The sequence below is a fragment of the Catharus ustulatus genome, chromosome 2, assembly GCF_009819885.2.
Source record: "Catharus ustulatus isolate bCatUst1 chromosome 2, bCatUst1.pri.v2, whole genome shotgun sequence".
Taxonomy (NCBI): domain Eukaryota; kingdom Metazoa; phylum Chordata; class Aves; order Passeriformes; family Turdidae; genus Catharus; species Catharus ustulatus.
This window is the reverse complement of record NC_046222.1, coordinates 39,626,053-39,647,240: the sequence shown is the minus strand read 5'-3', so window position 1 is coordinate 39,647,240 and position 21,188 is coordinate 39,626,053. Positions and strand designations below refer to the sequence as shown.

Here is a 21,188-nt window from a genome sequence, read left to right as displayed (position 1 = left end):
CTCCTCTCTCCTGCCATCTGTTTTCAGTTCTTGAGGGTATTCTAAATATTCTAGAAACATTACATGAGGACATGTGAGCTGTTTGAAGGTGTAAAGCCTGCTGGAATACTGTGAGAGGACTGTGGAAATGGAGGAAGACAGATTTAGTAGATTCTCCACAGTGCTTTTTGGGAGCTGATTTGAAGAGGACTGTTCCCTGACAGTCCTGGGACATAGTCTTGGAGAAATCTGGTTAGAAGTCCAGAACAGGGCCATGACTAAGACCTCCCTGACCCTTTCATAACTGAATATGCCAGGACAAGACACAACTGTCAAGATTTGACAGTGTCTCTGGTGATGTGCAGAACTACAGACATCTGCTAATTTCATAAGCATCAAGGTAGGTCTATGCAAATGCTTAAGAATATTTGGAGTGTTGCTATTTCTTGGACACCCTCAGAATTCAAGCACTATTTTTTCAGATAGTAGGATGCATGAAGTTAGCAGGATAATACGGAAAAGTGTTGTGAATCTGAAGCACTGCCCAAAATTCTCATATGATCTCCTTTAGTGCAACTTGGTATGTTTGTCATGCAGTACATCTGCTTTTTCATTTAAAGATAAATAAGACCTGACAAAGATTCACAAGTATCTGAACATTTGTGACATTTTTCCAAGTCATCTACTTACTGAAGGGATGTTGTACTTTGACTTTGAACTGTACTGAAAGTAAGTTGACACTGGCAGCTTACCAAATTAAACAACAAAAGCAAACTTTGATGTTGGCAATGCCTGACTGGTAAGTCCCAGCACATACAGATCTATATGCAAATAAAGATATTTTATTTTCATTAAGTGGCAGATAGAATATTTTACTTTACTGACATGATAATGATTCATATTGGGAAAAAATCTGGCAGCTTTCTCAAATGTTTCTGGTGTTTTAAATGTGCGGATAATTTCTATTTGAAGTATGAACCACCACAAGCACTTTTGACAGCTGCAGTATCTTCTGTAATCATATTTATTCTTCATCAAAGCTTCGGGAGAGTCAACACACCCCAAGCTTTTAACATTTTGTTACTAAACAGCTATGTTTTATGGATTCCAGTGGGGGCCATCTAACATTTCTGTGTTACAGCTGTAGCAATCAAACTTATCAGCAGCAGTTTTGGAGTTTGAAGCATATTTGTTGAACAGAATGGGCCTTTTATGATCTGTGTTCTTAACTGGTGACATTGACAACATGCCTGCCATCTTCAGCCACATGCCTCATGAACAACTACAGGCACCAGTGGATGCTGGGGGCCACCCAGCTGGAAAGCAGCTTGGAAAGAGAGGAGCAGAGGCTCTGGTGGACATCGAGGTGAATGGGAACCTGCAGGAAACTCTCAATGCAAAGGTGGCCAGTGGCATCCTGGGCTGTACTGGGAAAAGTACTGACACCATGGCAAGGGGAGTGACCAGTCTTTCCCCTCTGCTCAGCACCAGCGTAGCCTCACCTGCAGTGCTGTGTTCAGTGCTGGGCTCCTTAGTGCAAAAGAGACGTAAACAGACTGAAGGGAGTTCAGCCACAAGAATGAAGGAGTGGAGAATCTCTTCCATGAGAAAAGACTGAAAGAGCTGGGACTGTTCAGCTGGGAGAAAGGAAGGCTCAGAGGGATCCCATCAGTGTCTACAAATAACTGAAGGGAAGCTGAAAAGAGGATGGAGCCAGGCTTTTTAAAGTGGCATTCATTGCCAGGACCAGGCAATGGGCACAAACTGAAACACAGGAGGTTCTCTCTGAAGATCAGGAAACACTTTTCTCATGGGAGGGTGACCAGGCCCTGGCACAGACTCTCCAGAGACACTGTGGAATCTCTGTTTGCAAAAATATTTAAAGCATGCCATGTGCCCATGCTTTGCCAGGGTGGTCGGTCCAGATAATTTTCAAAGATCCCTTCTAACCTCAACTGTTCTGTGATTCTAGGCAATACAATGGAAATGAACATCTGGACCTCCTTCCAAAATTTTTTCACAGCAAAGAAAGAAGGGCATCACATGAAAGTTCATATCAAGACAGTACAAACAGTTCCCCATTTGATATACATCAAACCAAGGCCTTCTAAAGGCTCGAGTCACCTTCTAGCAAATGCATTTTTTTAAAAGCTGCGTTAAGACACTGAGTTTTTAACTACAGTTTAAAATGATCAGTGATTAATTTTTCTACCAAGAAAAGGAGGAAAATGGGAACCCTTGGAAATGGGCTGTTACAGACCAGCATACTGATCCTAAGGAACTGCTGTGAAAGGAAACTCACACTTGTAAATAGGGAAATGAAAAGAGATAAAGAGATATATACATGTTTTCAGATTGCATAATCATAGAATCATAGAATGGTTTGGGTTGGAGGGGACCTCAAAGTTGAACCTGGCATGATGCTGAGTCGGGGGAGGTTTAGGGTTGATACCAGGAAAAGGTTCTTCACCCAGTGGGTATTTGGGCACTGGAACAGGTTCCCCAAGGACGTGGTTACAGCACCAGCCTGACAGAGTTCAAGGAGCATTTGGACAATGCTCTCAGGCTCTCAGGTGTGACTCTCAGGTGTCTTGTGCAGACCTTGGAGTTGGACTAGATGAGCCTGATGGGTCACTTCCAACTCAGAATATTCTGTGATTCTCTGAACCCTCCTACCATGTGCAGGAAGTCATTCATTGGACCGAATTGCTCAAAACTCCATTGAAGCTGCAGCTGATCCTAGCCTGGATGATAGGATCGGTGGTTTCATGGAACTCAGCAACTTTGTGCAGAAAGAAAACCTGACCCAATTGGGAACCAGAAAGCTTTAATAATACAAAACCAACAAACTGCAATACACAGGTTATATATATATAACAAACCGAGAAAGTTGGTACAGGGAGGTTAATTCCATGCACAACAGTGATGGCAAAAAGCAAGGGCTAGGGTAAAACAGGGGTATTTATAACTTTGGAGGAGGGGAGAAGTTAGGGCAGAGTTTAGGGAGGAGATCCAATAGGGAAGGGTGATTAGGAATATTAAAATTTTTGCACTAAGAAAGAATCAATGGCAACAAGGAGAACAGGGAACTTTCTGGCAATGATTAACATACTGAACAGGAGGATTTTTCTACTCACACTTAATGCAAAGGGTTATCCCATGGCCTTGGTCATCTATTCTTTTATTTGAGCTAACCCAAACATCCCATCCCACTTCTCTCTGAACACTTTCAAGGATGGGGCATCCAGTTTCTCTGCGCAGTCTGTTCCAGTGCCTTATCACCCTGCCCGTAAAGAATTTCTTCTTATACCTAGCCTAAACATCCCTCTTTCAGTTTGATCGCATGGTGTTCAGTGATGAATTAACAGGAGGTATTGCTTTTTGATACACAGATGAGCAATTTGCTATCCAGGATCTCATGAAATGTAGATGCCATATTGATATTCAAGGTGATTTCAAAATGTGCTCTTAGATATAAACCAGTGATATAAATCTTAGAGGAATGTCAATCATTTGCCAATCAGATAGAATTATAGTCTAGAGACAGATGGATGGCAACATAATTGAGGCCTACCAATGGCTCATTAAAACATCATGCAAAGTAATCACTTTGCAAAGTAATACCTGAGTAAAAGTTAAAATAGAAATTATTCAAAAAGCAGGAGTGAAAATCCCTGAGATGTAGGCACAAGGGTTTTAGTGGCTTTGTATTGCTGCAGTTCTGGCATCCTTAACTGCAATTGAACATGGGAGATCTAGAACTCATAGAAGAAGCCAGCAGAAATTATGAAAAGATGGAATGGCATCTCTGTGAAAGGAGGTTTAAATAGGTTAGGACTCTTCAGCTGGAAAAGAGACAGGAGACAGAGTATGGCAGTGATCTGTCAAGAATGACTTAGAGAAGTAAATGCAGTAATTATTTTTATATTGCAAGACTAGAGGTTATCAGATGAATATCAGGTAGCAGGCTCAAAAGGCACTTTTTTTTTCCCAATACATAATTAAATTATGGGACTCACTGCCAGTGGATGGTCTGGAAGCCAAATATAAAGCATCACAAAAGGAGAATTGGAGAAATGGAAGTCCCTCAAGACTTGAGCAGCCCCAAAGCTAAAGTCAGCTGGGATCTGTGTAGACAGACTGCATATTGAAACAGGATTTTTGTATATTTAATTGGTTCTTGCATTTTTTTCCTTAAAAAAGAGTGGAAATTCAGCCAGAGTATAATTTGTGTTTAGATAGACCTAGCAGAGCATCTATTCTAACAAGGGAGGGTTTAAGCAGACCAAAAATAATTGCTGAAAACAGCCCTTAAAGATTTCAGGGTTAGCAAAATGGAAGAAGCTGGGTATTGTAATCCAGCTGGCCTTGTTCTGAACCAACAGAAACAACATGAATTGAATCCATGATTTCTGAGAGAGAAGCTGTATTCAGAACCTGAAACTTACAGTAAACAAGTGTTGTCTGCAATATCCACACAACATGAAGCAAATTTTTTTTGATGGATGGATGTCTAAATTTAACCAGATGTTAGGATAGAATAGAATCCTTCTGTTCTTACCAAAGAGAAACAAAATGCAGATTACAATATCATTAATTTCTATCACATGATAGTATCTTCTATGTATTTCTGAATATTCATTGATCATCACTGGTAACTCACATGACAGATGAAACTTCTGGAGCATATTAGAAAAATCTCTCTAAGCATACAATAAACAAAGAAGAAAGAATTTGTGTGCAAGTAGCAGCAAGTAGTAGAAGCAAAGAGATTTCCATTGGGTAGGATGTGAAATAAAGAAATAAAGATGTATTATGTCCTTAATGTCACTTCAGTTCTGTGCAGGACTTACTGTGAGTCAAGTCCTGAGACACAATGATAACGTAGAAGGAATGAACACTCAATATACCTTTTGAAGATCTGTTAGTTATATATTTTCTTGAACAAAGAAAATTGTTAGAAACAAAGTAGAATATTGCATAAATGCTTGATACAAATATTGTAATTAGCGAGTCAGTTCCTTAAATCAATAACCTGCAGTCATGGATTGCCCACTGAGAATCCATTTCCTAAATAAATTTCTAAAATAAATAAATAAATGAACGTTTGGAGGAGTATTTGGAATACACATAAATTTGACAATTGAAAATGGATGCTTTCCCCACTGGAAATTCTGCATCACAGATAATCTAATTAATGATGTATGTTAAAGATGATTGAAGTTTATGAGAAGCTTCAGAAGATTGCATTTCCCTTGCATAGGAAAAAAAAAAATCAAATTACTTTATCCTATATTCTCTATTTAAAAAAGGTGTTTTAGGAAAGCAGAAGCAGGAAATTTTATTACTTAAGTCAAATTGGCCATGGATATAGGTAGTTCTGGTGGAGAAATACTGGCAGGTTATTCTGGGGGCAACTAGCATAAAAGTTAGGTTAAGGTGGGGTGTAAGGATAGTGGTTAATCTCCAAGCGTTCAAGCTTATCAAGTTCTGCTGAACTCTTCACACTCAGCCTTGTTTGCAGTCCTTGCGGATTAATTTTGGCTCAAAGTTTGCAGTGCCCCATCCAAAGCCGGGCTCCCCTGCCCTGCCGAGGGGCACCGCTCTATGGGGCACCGCAGCTGGGCCTCAGCAAAGCCGAGGAGCATCACTAAGATGATGATGATGATGATGATGATGATGTCATGGCTCAAGAAGTGTCTGGACACTGCTCTTGGTCACATGCTTTACTTTTATGGGGTCCCACATAGCGCAGGGCGCTGAAGATCCTTATGAGTCCCTTCAGAGCTGAGACACGCCACGATTCCGCGGGCAGCGCTGTGGCGGGGCGGCACGCTGCGGAACGCGCCGGGCGCGCACCCGGAGCCGGCGCCGCCTCCCTCAGCCCGCGCAGGGCCCGCCTGCCCGCCGCCCTCCATGGTTCGCTCCCGCCGGGCGCATGCGCCGCGCCGGCCGGCTCCACATCGGCGGAAGGGCGAGCGGAGCCCGGCGAGGCGATGGCCGGCGCGGGCAGGGAGGAGCTGGGTGAGGCGACCCGAGCCGTGCAGGCCGGCGGCGGCGGGAGCGGCCGAGGGGCGGCGGGATGGCGGCTGGCTGCAGGGCGGAGAGGAGGGGGCGTGAGCGCCGGGACCGGCCGGCCAGCCGGAGCCCCCCCTCCGCTTCAGGAGAGATGGTTCGGCCCGCCGGGGATGCGCTGCGGCACTCGGCGCACCGAGGCGGGCGGGATGAACCATCCCACCTGGAGTGGGGGTGGGCGCTGTGCTGCGGTGCGTCCGCCGCGCCGGGGCCGGATCGGCGGCACCGGGGCCGGGCGGGCTGAGGGCAGCGCAGCCGGGGGCTCTGGGGCGGCGGCGGCCGCTCCCCGGAGCCTCAGTCGCACCTGGCTGGTGCTCGGCTTCTTGGTGAAGTCACGGCCTCCACAGAAGTTCATGGAAATACGTTCTCTTTGCATCGTTAGGTGATGCATTCATCCGCCCTGGATGATTGGGTTGGAGTTTCCCGGGGCATATGTGTGTTTATGTTAGCGTCATTGTATTTGTTGCATGATGGAGGGCTCACGGATGTTCATGGCTTAGTTTTTCTGCCCATGGATGGACGAGTTGTCACATAGCAGGTTTAGTTGTGAAGTGTGGGTGGGGCTGGGCTGGACGCATGGAAAATCTCATCTCAGCTGTGTTTGCAGAATCACAGGATGGGTCAGGTTGGGAGGGACCACAGTGGGTTCGTGTGGTCCAACCTCCCTGCTTGAGCCATCCCAGAGCTCATGGCACAGGACAGCGTTCAGATGGTTCTTGAACGTCTCCAAAGAGGGACAATCCACAGCCTCTGGGCTACCTGTTCCAGTGCATGGTCACCCACACTGTAAAGAAGCTTTTCGTCATGTTCAGTGGAACTTCCCGGACATCAGTTTCTGCCTGTTGCCTTCATCCTAGTGGCTGGCATCACTGAGCAGAGGCTGGCTCCATCCTCTTGGCACCCACTTTAAATACTTACATGTATTAATGAGGTCCCCTCTCAGCTGGCTCTTCTTGAGCCTTTCTTCATAGGAGAGATGCTCCAGTCCCCCGGTCATCCTTGTTCCCCCTGCCTGAAATCTGCAGATTTTGTCCTGTCCAGTGGCAGTGATGGGACTTGAAAGACATGCTTCAAGTTTTATTGTCCCCAAGGCTGATCTGTCTTGCATTGAGAGATTGTCACTTTGGAGCAAAAATTTCTGAAAGAAATTTTAGAGCTCTTTTGTCTTTCTTTCCCCCAGAAGTTCACACATCCAACAGTTTTTCTGTCAGAACCCATAGAAATGAGATATTCTATGGGATTAACTGTTTAAACATGCAGTTCCACACCTGATAAGAATTCCAAAATCTTCTGCATGGTTCAATGCTTTTGAATACTTAGTGAAACTGAAGTCTTGCCAATGCATTGTCACTTAAGAGCGTGTTAATTGTAGAAATGTGTGGCTTGGTCTAGACAGGATAGTGGATTATTTAAGACTAGTGCCTGTCCAAATAAATGATCCATTGTGTGTTGGAGTAAAATTTTGTCTCTGAAAGTGTGTAATAGCTATGCACACCTGTGTGCACTTTGGTTTAATAACTCAAGTGTCCCAGTTTATGGGCCTTCTGGATCCGACAGTTACGACGCAAAAGCAAACAGTTCCTCCTGCTTTTTGAGGAGCTTTATTGACTTTCAACATTTGCTTAGAAATAGCCATTCTCAAGATTAATATATTCTACCACAAAGCCAAATAAATCTGCTTTATTAAGTTACCGTCTGTAATGGAGAGAAATAAATGACCTGAGATTTATTTTCCAAAGAAAAATCAAAAAATGGATTCAAATAATTGTATGCAGGATAGCTTGGAGTTCTTGACAAACAAACATACCAAGAGCTGATGCTCACTTTGACTATTTTGGAAAATGTAATTATTAGTATTTAATAGGAATTTTCAAACTAGATTAGATTTTCCTTTTCCATTTTCAAACCAAAAAATGCGTTTTACTTTGAGGGTTTTATTTGTTTGTTTTTATGTCTTTTATATTCAACAGGAGTAACTGTAGTGGAAAATAAAAAGGGAGCTGGCTTGTGTACAGTTTAATGGTGTTATCTGTTATTTCCCCCTTGAGCTAGGAAAATTTGCAAAGGTTTATCCGTCTGGGCCAACATGCCTCTGGCAGTACCATTCATAATCACTTTGTCTTGCTCTGTAATTTCTTTGGAGGTGGTGGAACCATGTGACTGAGTAATGTAGCCGATCATGTGTGTTTTGTGGACAAAGCTGTACTGTACTGAATTCTGGAGAAGTGCTGGGAGGGTTATTTGTAGGCTAAAGTACCTAAATACCTAAACAGGCATTTCCTTCTGTGGTTGAGGGAGTAACTGAGCGTTACTTTGAAAATAATTAGTGACAATGTTTTCTTTGTAATTAAATTTATCTGGAGAGTCTTGGTTCTGAATGCTGAATTGAAAAACCTCTCCACAGCACTGAGGTAATACACTGATCATCTGTGAACTGAATGCACTTGCTGGGAATACAGAGCCTCTCCTGTTGCCACAGATGTGGTGGTTGACAGATATAAAAGCTTCTTCTGTGTTAGCACTGCAATGAAGACACCTTGAATGTGTCTGCTTGTTCACAGATTCAGTCACTAACTTTGTCCCATAAGAGCAGCCAGCCCTGGTTGGTGACAGAAGCTCTGAGTATGCCCCCAGGATCATGAATCTGACTTTCCACACCCTGTGGGAAAATATTAGCATAAACCTGTATTTTAGGCTAATGTAAAGATGATGTGGTGCTGATTTTTCTCTTTTATGGAGCAGTCAAAACAGCTGCTTGCTAAAAGAGGCACTGGGTCACCCTTTTTTAAATAAAAACATTTCACGGTGTGTGAATCTTGGGCAGTATTTCTGGTCCTGTGGGCATGCTCTTGTGTAGAAGCTGACTGAGCAGTGAAGTATGTACAAGACTTCTTTGCCCGCTGCCTTTTGCTGAGCACTTAATATACATGTGAAGTGTTGCTCCAACAAGACCTGTGTGTTCCCTGTCCCATGAATGAATAAAACCAGCTGATGCAAACAGGTGTGCTATATCCTATCCCCCAAATCTTTATATGCTTGTATGTCAGATCCTGTTCGTTCTGTTTGCTGACACTGACTTCAAAAACCTGAAGGGAAAAAGCCCCCGAGCAAATAAAAGCCAGACCATATTGTTAAATTGGATTGGGAAAAGGGATTTTTAGACATGAATTTGTCTGGGGTGTGACCTTCTCCAAAAGAACATTAGAAAATTGTAGTTAGCTTTTATTTTTAATATGTCCTTTAGGTTGCTAGGCCTGCCTGGCAGACTTCTTCATTCTTTTGTCAGTGTTTCTTCCATAAAATGAAAATGATGGAGATCAGTTCTATCCCCTGTGGAGCCAAATAGTTCAGTTACATTTGGAAGTGTTAATTGTTTAAGCAATATAGAAAAATTAACTAAAGTTCTTGGTGAAAATTAATTTCTTTGCTGAACTTTTGAACCAGAAGATTTCTTCAGAGTGCTCGAAAATCTTGAGAATTAAGTAAATTTAGTAACAGTTCAGAAGTTTCTTTTGCAGTATGTCCATAAGTGTTGGCAAGATTCTAGGGGATAGAAAAGCACACATGAAGATACACAATTGGAAATAGTACTTGCAACAATTTTAACACTATGGATTTAATCTCACTGTATAACTGGGGGTTGATTAGTGATTGAAATTTGGGTCTTTGACCAAATAGTGTTCAGATGCAGCCAGGACAGTTTGGTGGAGCACGGATCTAATGTTGGCTGAGGTGTGCTCTGCACCATGTGCTTTGTGAGAGCAGCCAGACAACTTCTTTTCTGATTCAGGTATTAAGGGCATATGCTGTTCTTGTGCTGCAGTCTGAGATTGTATTTAAATTGCACATACTGGACCTTTGTAGGAAGGAATCAAAGTAAACGTGGGTATTCAGCACCAGTTTTCTGGCAGTGACTGCAGATGTTCCAGAAGAATTAATTTCAAACTAGATCCAAGTATGCAAAGCTCAAGCTTTTTCGTCTCGTGCTCTAGACTACAAGTTTACCCATTAAATGTGGATATTACACAAACCTGGATGTCACTGTGAGTATGGACTGTGAGACACAGCCACAGTATTACAACAGTAGAGATGTATTATCAAATGAGAAACCATGCTTAGAAAGTCACATATTCTAAGCCTCCCATTAATGTCTCAGTACTATTACTGTTAATGGGTTTACATATTTAGGCCAAAACTGTACAACAGTCATGGGATGAAGGAGGAATGATGCGGGAAAGAATCAATTCAAGGGCATTTTTATGGCTGGGATAGAGACCACATAGCATTGTTGGAACGTTTTGTATAATGCAGTATTCAGAGGAACATGTTGTAAGTCATAACCTGTATAGTTATGACAGTGTGAATTGATGATATTGCTGTGTCCCATGTTTTAAAACTAATGGAATTTATTCTCAAATGCATTATTACATTAGAAAAGGAGCAGTAAACTTCCCACCTTAGTGAGCATCTTGGAAATGGATATTCTCGGGTCTAATTTAAACCATTTCTGAGAAAGTGGGTGAATGGGCAGTGGGACAGTGATAACAATAACCCTGAGATGATATGATGGCTTTAAGCATGGGGAGATGACTTTTCAGAAGAAAAATAGTTTGTGTTAGGAAAATTTTTATTATTTGAAAGATGAGGGGAATGCTTGAGTATGTCTATATCTATTCTTGAAAGACTAACTTTGTGATCAGAAGATGGATCGGGAAGTTGGGAGAGAAAGTCAAATGGGATGTCTAAATAAAGTTTAGAGTCTTCTGTGTGTCATCTGGCTGCATGGTAAACAGTGTAGATGTAAATATGTACTAAATGCTCCAGTCTCAGGTTGCAATGAAAGAAGAAAATTTTACTTTTCTCCCTTGACTGAGCAGTTGCTGACACCAAAGCTGTTGGTCCTATGGGTCATGCCGGTCCCTTGCTGCTGCTAACTAAGAACCTTACTTGCTGCATGTTGTCATTATTGTTTAACATTATGAAGAGCATCCTACAAAATATGATGGAGACAAAACTGGAAAATTTATTTAATTATTATTTCTTTTATATGTTGTCTAATTTCATGTGATCACAAACTTGCATGCTTGTAGTTTGGCTTGTTCCTTCAGATTGTTAGTTTAGAATCAATACTTTAAAGAATGAAAATCAGCCTAATCAATTGCTCACTGGTTGAAACGTCCTGTGCCCTCTGATGCCTGAGGAGGCAAGCCTTTTCTCCAGAACTAGAGAATGCAGGTCTTTGTGAGTATCAAATGAGCCCGGCAGGGACTCAGAGCTGAGGGGGAGGATGGTCGTGGCATCCTCAAGAACTAGCCAGCACAATGCTGGGAGCAGAGGGAAGGAACTTTGGTGTTCCTTCTTTTGATCAATTCATAGATTATGTGCCATGTAGAGACTTGTGTAATTAGAATATCACTGAGTATAAATTTACTTTACAGTGTACTTTCTGGTTGAGTCTCTGACCTCTGATTTTTGTTCTTGACTGGGCATCTTTGCTTCTGTCAAGTGCTTTCATTACTGGCTTTCAACTTTTCAGACATGAAATTTTGACAACCCTTTGGTGTTTTCAGAGAGTTTGAGCTACATGATTTAATTTTAATGACTTGGATAAGCTACCTTCTGCTTTGTGGGATTTTTGAACTTGTTCTACAGTTTTTCTTTAGAAGTTATGTAGCACTGGCTTCAGTAACCTGCTGATAGGTTAGACATCTCCAAGGCTTCATAAAAACCTTCATGATTTGTTTAGTGGCTGTAATGGGTTGACCCTGGCTGGATTCTTGATGTCCACAAAAACTACTCTATCACTCCCTTCCTTAGCTGGAGAAAATAAAACAATGCATGTGAGTTGAGCAAAGGACAGGGAGAGATCACTTGTTAATTACAGTCATGGGCAAAACAGACTCACCTTGGGTAAATTAATTGAATTTCTTATCAGATAAATCATAGCAGGGTAATGAGAAGTAAGAATAAATCTAAAAAAACCTTCTACCCATCTCTTCATTCTTCCCAGGTTCAACTTAATTCACAATTTCTCTATTTCCTCCCCTCCAGTGGTGCAGGGAGATGGGGAATGGGACTGCAGTCAGTTCACCACGTTGTTTCTTCTGTTCCTTTCTCCTCAGTGGGAGGACTCCTCACACTCTTTCCATGTTCCAGTGTGGAACATGTTTCTATGTTCCCCGCCCATGGGAGAAAGTCTTCCAGAAACTGCTCCAGTGTGGGTCCCTATGGGATCACAAACATGCCAACAAACCTACTCCAAACTTAGACTCTCCTCTCCATGGGGCCACAGGTCTTCTGCCAGGAAGTCTGCTCCAGTGTGGACTTTCCTTGAGGTCACAGCCTTCTCTGGGCATCCAGCTGCTCCTCTGTATGGTCCTGCAGGAGCTGCAGGTGGATCTCTGCTCCTCCATGGACCCCCATGGGCTGCAGGGGCACAGCTGCCCCACCATGGGCTGCACCAGGGGCTGCAGGGGAATCTCAGCTCAGTGCCTGGAGCACCTCCTGCCCTCCTTCTGCACTGACCTTGGGTCTGCAGGGCTGTTACTGTCACATATTCTCAGTCCACTGTCCAGCTCCAGTTGCTCGGCAGGTTTTTTTCCTTTCTTAACTATGTCATTGCAGAGGTGCTGGCACCATCACTGATCTGGCACCATCACTGATGGACTTGGACTTTTCCTGCAGCAGATCTATCCTGGAAGCAACTGGCATTGGCTCTGTTAACATGGTGAAAGCTTCCAGCAACTTCTCACTGAAGCCACTCCTGTAGCCCCATCACTACCAAACCCTGACAGTGGCTGCTTTGTAATGTAAATGTAAATGTGGTGTGGTTTGTTTGTTTGGTTTTTTAAATACAAAATGTTAACATCACAGGATTTCTCTTTTTTTTTTGGCTGAAAGTTATGGAACTTGAGAATTATTCAACATATTTTATGAATGGATACTGTGGTAGGCAAGTATAGGGTAAATAATCTTTTTGCTCTTGGCAAGATTTGCTTTGCTTAACTGTAACTTTGCTTAACCATTCAAAATGGTTATAATTTCCTCAACATTAAACTGGCATAAGCTGTTAGTTTTGCCTGAAAGGCAATTTTGTTCACTGCTGACTGCTTGCTGTTACTTGGTGCTTTTACTTAGCTGGAATTTTTTGCCAGTTTAAAAGGTTCTTGAAATTGCAACTTTCAAAGCATGCAACCTGATTCCTATATTTTGGTTCTTCAATGAATGGAGATATTTTCTGTGATATCTGTCTTACCTCTTTGAGTGCAGACATAGTGTTTATTTCTGAAGTAGCTACCAATGGTTAAGAAAAATCTCACTCTTTTGTAATGATGGATGACTTTTCTGTCTTGCTTTATGTTGCGTAGCTTGCAAAGTGATTTAAACCAGTGACATTTTCATGATGGAAAGTTAATTTTTTAAATGAAAAACTGTAGTGTTTGGCGATAATAATAATAACAACAATAATAATAATAATGATAATAATAATAATATTGAGATGATGTGCCACTTTAAAGAGGGAGAATATCCTGTGCAAACTTGTGCTCTATATATCTGCTTAAATCATCTTTGTAGTTAGCAACATGTTAAAACCTCGTGGCATGGGAAGTTTGAATCATGTCTTCTGAACTTGATTCTAATACTAATGCAGTGTTAACTCTGTTGTACAGGCATGGAAGTAATGAAGCCTTTAATTGATGAAGAAGATTCAGATGGCATCTCAGATGAAGAGCATGAAAATACTTTTCTGCCAGTTAAGACGCACTACCAGCTTGATAATCAAGAAGGCATTACGTATGTGTTAATCTCGAGTATCAGCTTGTTCAAATTTCTTGCCTCTTGTTTCTTATGAGCAGTTTTCTGAACTCTGAGGGGCTCTTCTTGCCCCTGTGGAGCAGTTTTGTGGTTATAAATAAGGACTTTGCATAATTCTCCCCAAAAGCAACCCATTTTGAATAGGTTTTCACTTCTTTTGAAGCCAACAATGTACTGGCTGCAAAATAAAAAAAACTTATATAAAAAAATATATATTTCAAGGTTCGTATTCGTAAAGTAATTAGGCTACTCAAAGCCCAAGCACTGTTTGAAAAAGATTTTGAGGGACTCTGGAGATAACCTCTTTTGAATATTGAATTAGAAAAGCTTGTAAATATTTTTTTCCCTTTAGATAAAGCTTTGACTGACAGAATTGTGATTTGCAACTGATGATTGTTTTGAATGTTAAAGGTTTTAAAATGACGTTGACAAAATTTGGTAATTTTGACTCTGAGGCAAAAGAGCTGTGAAATTGCTGAGAAATTAACATTTCAGAAGCTGGAGTAAAGAACTGAAGATCAGACTTGTATGTTCTATTTGAGGGTGCTCACATGTAAGGATGAATAAAAACATTATTTGAATGTGCTGTAGTTCCTTTCAAATAGCTGGACCACTGTAAATTGTAAGTTGAAACTTGAAATTTATCACTTTATTATCGACAAAGGATGAGGTTTTGTTTTTACCCTCTACCCTATTTATGTGTACTTCTAGTGTGGCATTTTATCCCCAGGTTTTTGCAAACACTGACTCACCTCCTCAAAGGAAACATCGGAACTGGACTCCTTGGTCTTCCGCTTGCAATAAAAAATGCTGGCATTGTGGTAAGAATTTTTTTTCATAGACTAGAACAATCATCTAGAAAGATTTAAAGATATGTGTCCTGAAAAAATAAAATCTCAATACTTCTTATATGTCACTGCCATCTTAATAGAGTTGTGTTGCTTTGTGCGGGACCAAAGCAACAGAGTTGTGTCATTTCTTCACTTTAATTTGGGAAAATTAGTACTGAAGATTAAGATTTTATTGTTTAAAAGAAATTTACTTCTTTACCCTGAAGACTTCAGTGCATGAATTGCATTTTTGCTTAGCCAAAGTATTTTTCTGGTCCAAACAGAAAGTTTGTCAGAAAAAAAGAAATATTTTGGTTTACTCAGACTCTTGTGTTATCTCGGGGGAATTGTTTCTATGGGGTTGTGTTATCTTTGTACAGATTTCTCTAGAGACAGATTCTATGTCTTAGGATGAAGCATCAGTTGTTAAATCAATGTAGTGTTTCTGCAGAAATAGAGTATAGTCTAGGTTGTTTATACCTGGTAACAAACAATCCATTTCCTAGGGCAGGGTAAATTTAATCAAATGAAATTTTCACTTTAGGACTAAATAATCCTGTAATTCCATAGTACAGGTTGTTCAGTTTGAGAGTGAGTTACATGTGTGTAAGGCAAGTTCCTTCTAGGAAAACTTCTGGTCAAGTTTCTATTCTGAAACAAGTGATTTAATTTGATAGTTATCTGTAACTTGTAACTTTTACTGTCATTGCCACTTTCACATGGTTCAAATCACTGAATTGTGCAGTCTATGCAGTCTTCTTTCTTGACAAACTTTTTTGGCAAGTGAAACAGCTAGCGGAGTGAAGTACTCGTTTGATACTTATGGCTTGACCACCCCTGAATAGCCTTCTCTTAGAGTAGTGAGCTGAAACTGAGGGATGAAACATCAGCCAGCAACACCCAGCTGAGGGAAAATTTTTTAATTATTAGTTTATTTGCTACAGCGGGAAATTTTTTCATGTAAAGATTTTTTCCCCAGCGTGTTTTCATGAAAATTTCTGTATCTCCTATGTTGTCCTTTTTTTTTCCATACCAGGTTGGACCAATCAGCCTTGTGTTCATAGGATTTATATCTGTTCACTGTATGCACATCTTGGTACGTTGCAGCCACTGTCTATGTCAGAGGTAAATGTGGAACTACTCATTCAGTTGCTGAGTTTAAGTATTTTTTTTTAATTCCTCTTTTCTGTTTGTGATTTTTGGATTACAAAATACTCTGGTGCTGTAGCAGTTTCTTCTGTCAGTTTGGAATCTTCCCAAATTCTCAGTGTGCACCTAGTAACAATAGCTATGCTTTGTGCAACACATTCAAAAACCACATTTGTTCTCTGCTCATACACAAAATGAGGTTGGTTTAACTTGTGTTGCCCAGTGCCTTCTTCCCTGCTGGCAGATAATCAGGTCTTTCTCATTGCAGTTTTAATTGCTTATTTTCAATCCTTCTTTATATTCATGGAGCTTCCGAGTCTTAATAGCTTTGAAAATTGTAAATAATTTATGAGTACCCAGTTTATAAGTACTTTATAGGAGTAGAAGATAAACTAAGAAATGCTGTTAATGTCTTTCATGGTTATATGTGAACTCTGTCTCTGAATTGTGGCAACTTGATTCTTTGAAGTTGTAGTGCTGAAAGAATGTGTTATAATGATACTATTGAGTAGATAAATACTAAATATTCCTCCAAGTGATAGGTAGTACTGTGGGGAAGCAGTTACTCAGATTTGGCTGACAGAGTATTTTGATAATAGTGACTTTCATTAAACATTTTTATTGCACTGTCAAGTGTTACAGAGAAGCAGTGGGAGGGTCTCATATTTCGAAGTGTAATGAACTTTTGAACTGAGTAGAATCACAAAATTATTCATGTCCTTGTAGCTGGAAAAGCTTATTTTGCCAGATTAATATGATATTGTACTGTGAATGGACCCTGTCATTCCTGAATTTTTCATTTGTAGTTTTGAATGGTCTTTAAAGTTGATGACCAAAATAAGATCATTGAATGAATTGTAATTAACTGCTTGTGCAACAAGAGTTGAATTCTATTTAAGTTCTTTGTGACTTTTAGAATTGAGAATAATTTTTTGAGCTCATATAATAATAATAATATAATTTTGGAGTAGTTTTTAAGAAACAACCAAAACCTTGTTTTGTAAGAAACTCGTTTAATACTGTTGAACTGGGGGGAAGCAGCACTGTGTTGCACATGCTTGTAAAGTGCTAAATAACCCTTCCTGGGTTAAAGGAGCCCAACCCATACCTCTGAAATTCAGCAAGAGTGTTGCCACGGGTGACAACTTGCTGTAATCATGGAAGACCAACAGTATTTTCAGAGTTGGGTTCTAGGTCTGCATAGTTTCTGGTAATTGTTTTTTCTTCACTTTCTGATTTCAGGATGAAGAAGTCCTCCCTGGGTTATAGTGATACAGTTAGCTGTGCAATGGAAGCGGGACCCCTGACTACTCTTCAGAAACGAGCTTCTTGGGGCCGGTAAGTCTGAACTAGAATTTAATTGAGTAAATTTATTTTTAAAAGTTAATGGCCACACTTGGAATTATTGGGAGATTTCCATTTTACTAAGATTTTACCCTCCTTAAAATGTTTTTATGCAGTGTAATTTGTTGTTTCCTGTTGCCAGCTGGTAGTGTTGAGATGGGAAGATGACTCTATTAGGCATTTCAATTTTCAGTTCTACAAGAGCTCTGAAGAAAAAGAATTCTGTTTAGTAATATAGGAAGAGATGTGTTATAACCAGAAATGCTTTCTGTGTTGTCTAATGCAGTGAATTAGTTTAAGTTTTCATTCTCTTTTCCCAACATTTCTGTGCATTTCAGGTTGACGCTGCAAATGTTAATTACTTTAATGTATCTATTCTGAGAGGACGCAAAACAATTATTTGGTTCCTGTTTAAATATAACATACAAATAATGGAGAAATATTTACTATTTTTGCAATAATGACATGAAGATACAAATGGCTTGTTGTGTCTGTTAAATATGTTGTCCTTCTTTTGCAAAAAACTCATTATTTTTTCTTTGCCATCTGTTGCTGTTTGTGGAGTTTATGGTATGACTGCACAGTAGTGAAATTGTGAGTCTGAAACAGATATGTTGCTCCATGTTAATTTAAAATGTTTTTTTCCTCACTTGTGGAAAAATTTTTTATATTCCTGTTACTTTCAAGGATGCAGCATCTTGCTAGTGAGCTAGTGTTTTAAGATGTGTTGTGATGACCTCATAGGACTGGAGCTCAATTAGAGGGAAAATTGGTTTGTTCTGATATATAATGACAATTTTCTATTGCACCAAAGAGTTATAAGCCTCAAATGGGCAATTGGGTCTCCAGAGACTCTGTGCTGCAGCAAATCCATTCTCTGGGGCAGATCTCTGCTCTGTGCTTGACTCTAGCAGAGTTTCATTACAGTCTGTCTTCAGGCCACCATTGTGCATCACTTTTTTCAAAAAGAGTCTGATCACCCCCCTGTTTTGACATAGGAGGAACCTGCACTGCACTGCACTGCTTGTGAAATTAATGTGGCATTTGAATCTGGCGTTCTGATTACTCTAGAAAGGAGCAGTAATTGCGTATTAAGTAGCAATGGGATAATTGTTTGGATTTTAAGTATAATGTATGTTTGTTTTTTCTTCCTCAGGTATATTGTGGACTTTTTCCTAGTGGTAACACAGCTGGGATTTTGTGGTGTTTATGTTGTGTTCTTGGCAGAAAATGTGAAGCAAGTGAGTAATGCTACCATATGGAAGCAGTTATGGGTTTAGATTCATTTTCCCTCACTTTTATTTCCTATAAAGCTTTTGGTTAAAAGGGGCAGTGGGCAAGACAAGCTAAATTCAGATCTCGTGAAAGTGTATATTTCCTTCAGACTTGTTTGTTGAGTTTAAAAATTAATTGTAGAAATGATGGAAAATAAGGCATAAAATGGTTTAGGAGCCAGTTGTCCCAGAATCTTTTTTTTTTTCTGCTAGGCTTTCTGCTGACTTCCTTTTTTTCTCCCCAAACTCCTGGGCATATTTTATCCTTTTCATGTGACTGGAATTTTTTTTTGTTGTTCTTGTTTAGTCCCTTCTATTCACAGAATCCACTGTATCTAAATGAATCCTGATTTTTGTTCCAAAAATGCCTGACATTGACATTTCTACAGCTTCCTCAGTAGTCAGTTCCAATGCTTTCTTTATCTGTTAGACAGCTGCTTCTTTGTAGAAGCTTCAGATTTCGTATTGATATTGTAAGTTCTTTATTTCAGATTCTAGATATAAGTAATTTATTCTTTTCTATTTGTGGATACCTTTTACATTTTTTAGTATTTTTATCCTGTCTTCCCTTTATCTAATAGAGGGGAGACATGATATAATCTTTAAATTGTTTTTGCTCTTCTGTGAATGCTTTGTGTTTGGTCACATCTCTTTATTTCAAGTTTTATCCCTGAAGTTGCTTAAGTCAACGAAACATTGCAAATGGATTGCTGCAACCACAAATACCTTAACACATCACAAGCAATCCCAAATCTTTCAATAGAGCCCAGCTATCCCTTTTCTTCCCTACTGCCATCCATCACTGACAAAAGCTAACAAAACCAGGTGTATCACTTTTGTGACGGCTTTCATTCATCTACTTTGTCTCTGTCTCTTGCTCTCCAGTCTTTCTAAACTCTTTCTCATGGGGGGATTCTGTTGATGGGGTCCTGGTGAGTGTTGGTCCTTCCTTGGGGCTCACTTGGCACTTGCAGTTTGTCTGCAGTTGCAGTCAGCAGTTTGTCTGAGCACGTGGTCCGTGGAGAATCAGCCAGCACAGGACGGATGCTCAAACACGGGCATGTTGAGCTTGTGGTGTTCTCTCTTCTATGGGCTTTTTGTGATTCTAGGACTCAACCAATGTACTCTGCTGTGTTTTCTGCTCAGGAGACTATAGTTAGTCAGTTGTCATAAAACTTAATGAGTGAATCTGGGCCTGTATTCATACAAGCACTGGTGAGGCAGCACCTCGAGTTCTGTGTCCAGGTCTGGGCCCCTCACTGCAAGAAAGACATTGAGATTCTGGAGTGAATCCAGAGAAGGACAGTGAAGCTAGGGAAAAATCTAGAGAGTAAGTCATACAAGGACTGAGGGAGCTGGAGTTGTTAAACATGGAGAAAAGGTGGCTCAGGAGTGACCTTATCACCCGCTGCAACTGCCTGACAGGAGGATGCAGCCAGGTGGGGGTTGTTGTTTTCTCCCAGGTAGCCAGTGACAGGATGAAAGGACATACCCTGCAGTTGTGCTACAGAAGGTTCAGGTTGGGCATCAGGAAGAATTTCTTCATGGAAAGGGTTGTTAAGCATTAGAACAGACTACACGGGGAGGTGTAGCCACTATTCCTGGAGGTGTTCAGGAAACAACTGGATGTGGCACACAGTGCCGTGGTCCAGATGTCAAGGTGATGATTGGTCAAAGGTTGGACTCAGTGATCTTGGGGGTCTTTTCCAACCCAAATGTTTTGGTGACTCTCTGATGCCATGTATGGTCCTGTATGTATTGAAGGGAGGAATAAAGTGTGGTAGATTGCTGAGCATTAATTGTCCATATGGATTCTTATTCTATCCATAAGGTAGATAACAGGTGTCTTGGCATAGCTTACCTTAATTTAATTAGGAAGAAGAGTCCCCTTGGGCAATTAGCACATAGATGATAGGGGTTTTTTCATCCCATTGTGAATGAGTATTTAAATTGAGTATTCATCTGTGGATGAAGACCTGTCACGAGGCAAATTTGTGTATTTGGAAGCTGGGTACTCTGTAATTTGTATATTGTGAGGGAAAAAAAAATCCCGGCCTTTAAAACTACACTTCTACTGTCAGAATCTATCTCTAAAGCTAAAAATACTATCTGATGTCATTTTGCTGGCCTTCTGAAATGAGATCTTTAATGCATGCTTTGTAATTTTTAATGCATGCTTTTAAATTTTAGAAAGTTTTTAAACTTTGTGAAGTTTAAATTAAAGCTTTTCTTATCTCAAATACCTTCCTGATGAACTGGTTATGTATGTGCTGTGGCCTTAGACAAAAGATGAGACTGAATACTTGCTGACCTTGGCTTTTGTAGATTTGGGAAAAAAAACAAACCCTAAAATGTTTTTCAAGAAACATGATTTCTTGAAGAAAAATTGAAAGCTCTTACAGGAAGTCAGTTGCTACAAAAGCAGTAGCTGCAGAGACCCTATGGACAGGTGGATTAAAGTCATTAGCAATTCAGAAGTTCCACTTCCAAATGTACTTGATTTGGACTGCCCTGTGCTTGCTCTTATGTGAGGGAGAAGTCTGGTTCTTCTTGGCAACTTTCTATCGCAGAAATCAGTCCCGTAGAGGGCACCAAAGGACAAAAATTGTTAGAGCATAAATCCCTAATGATTTGGGGTAGTGAAAGGATGGGGAAGGTGGACAGAGTGAGTGAGGGGGTGGGAAGGGGAGATAAAGGAAAAACATAGTAAAAGTATTACTAA

The 21,188-nt window shown here is 40.5% G+C and overlaps 1 protein-coding gene across 1 annotated transcript in view; it reads left to right on the top strand.

The window, feature by feature from the left end:
* Positions 1–5,895: 5,895 nt before the first annotated feature.
* Positions 5,896–21,188, top strand: part of SLC36A4 (solute carrier family 36 member 4) — an 89,523-nt gene continuing 74,230 nt past the window's right edge. The window contains 7 exon segments of the mRNA XM_033052216.1: positions 5,896–5,917; positions 5,920–6,003; positions 13,725–13,848; positions 14,600–14,690; positions 15,736–15,824; positions 17,091–17,186; positions 18,349–18,433. Coding sequence (XP_032908107.1) covers positions 5,896–5,917; positions 5,920–6,003; positions 13,725–13,848; positions 14,600–14,690; positions 15,736–15,824; positions 17,091–17,186; positions 18,349–18,433 — 591 coding nt within the window.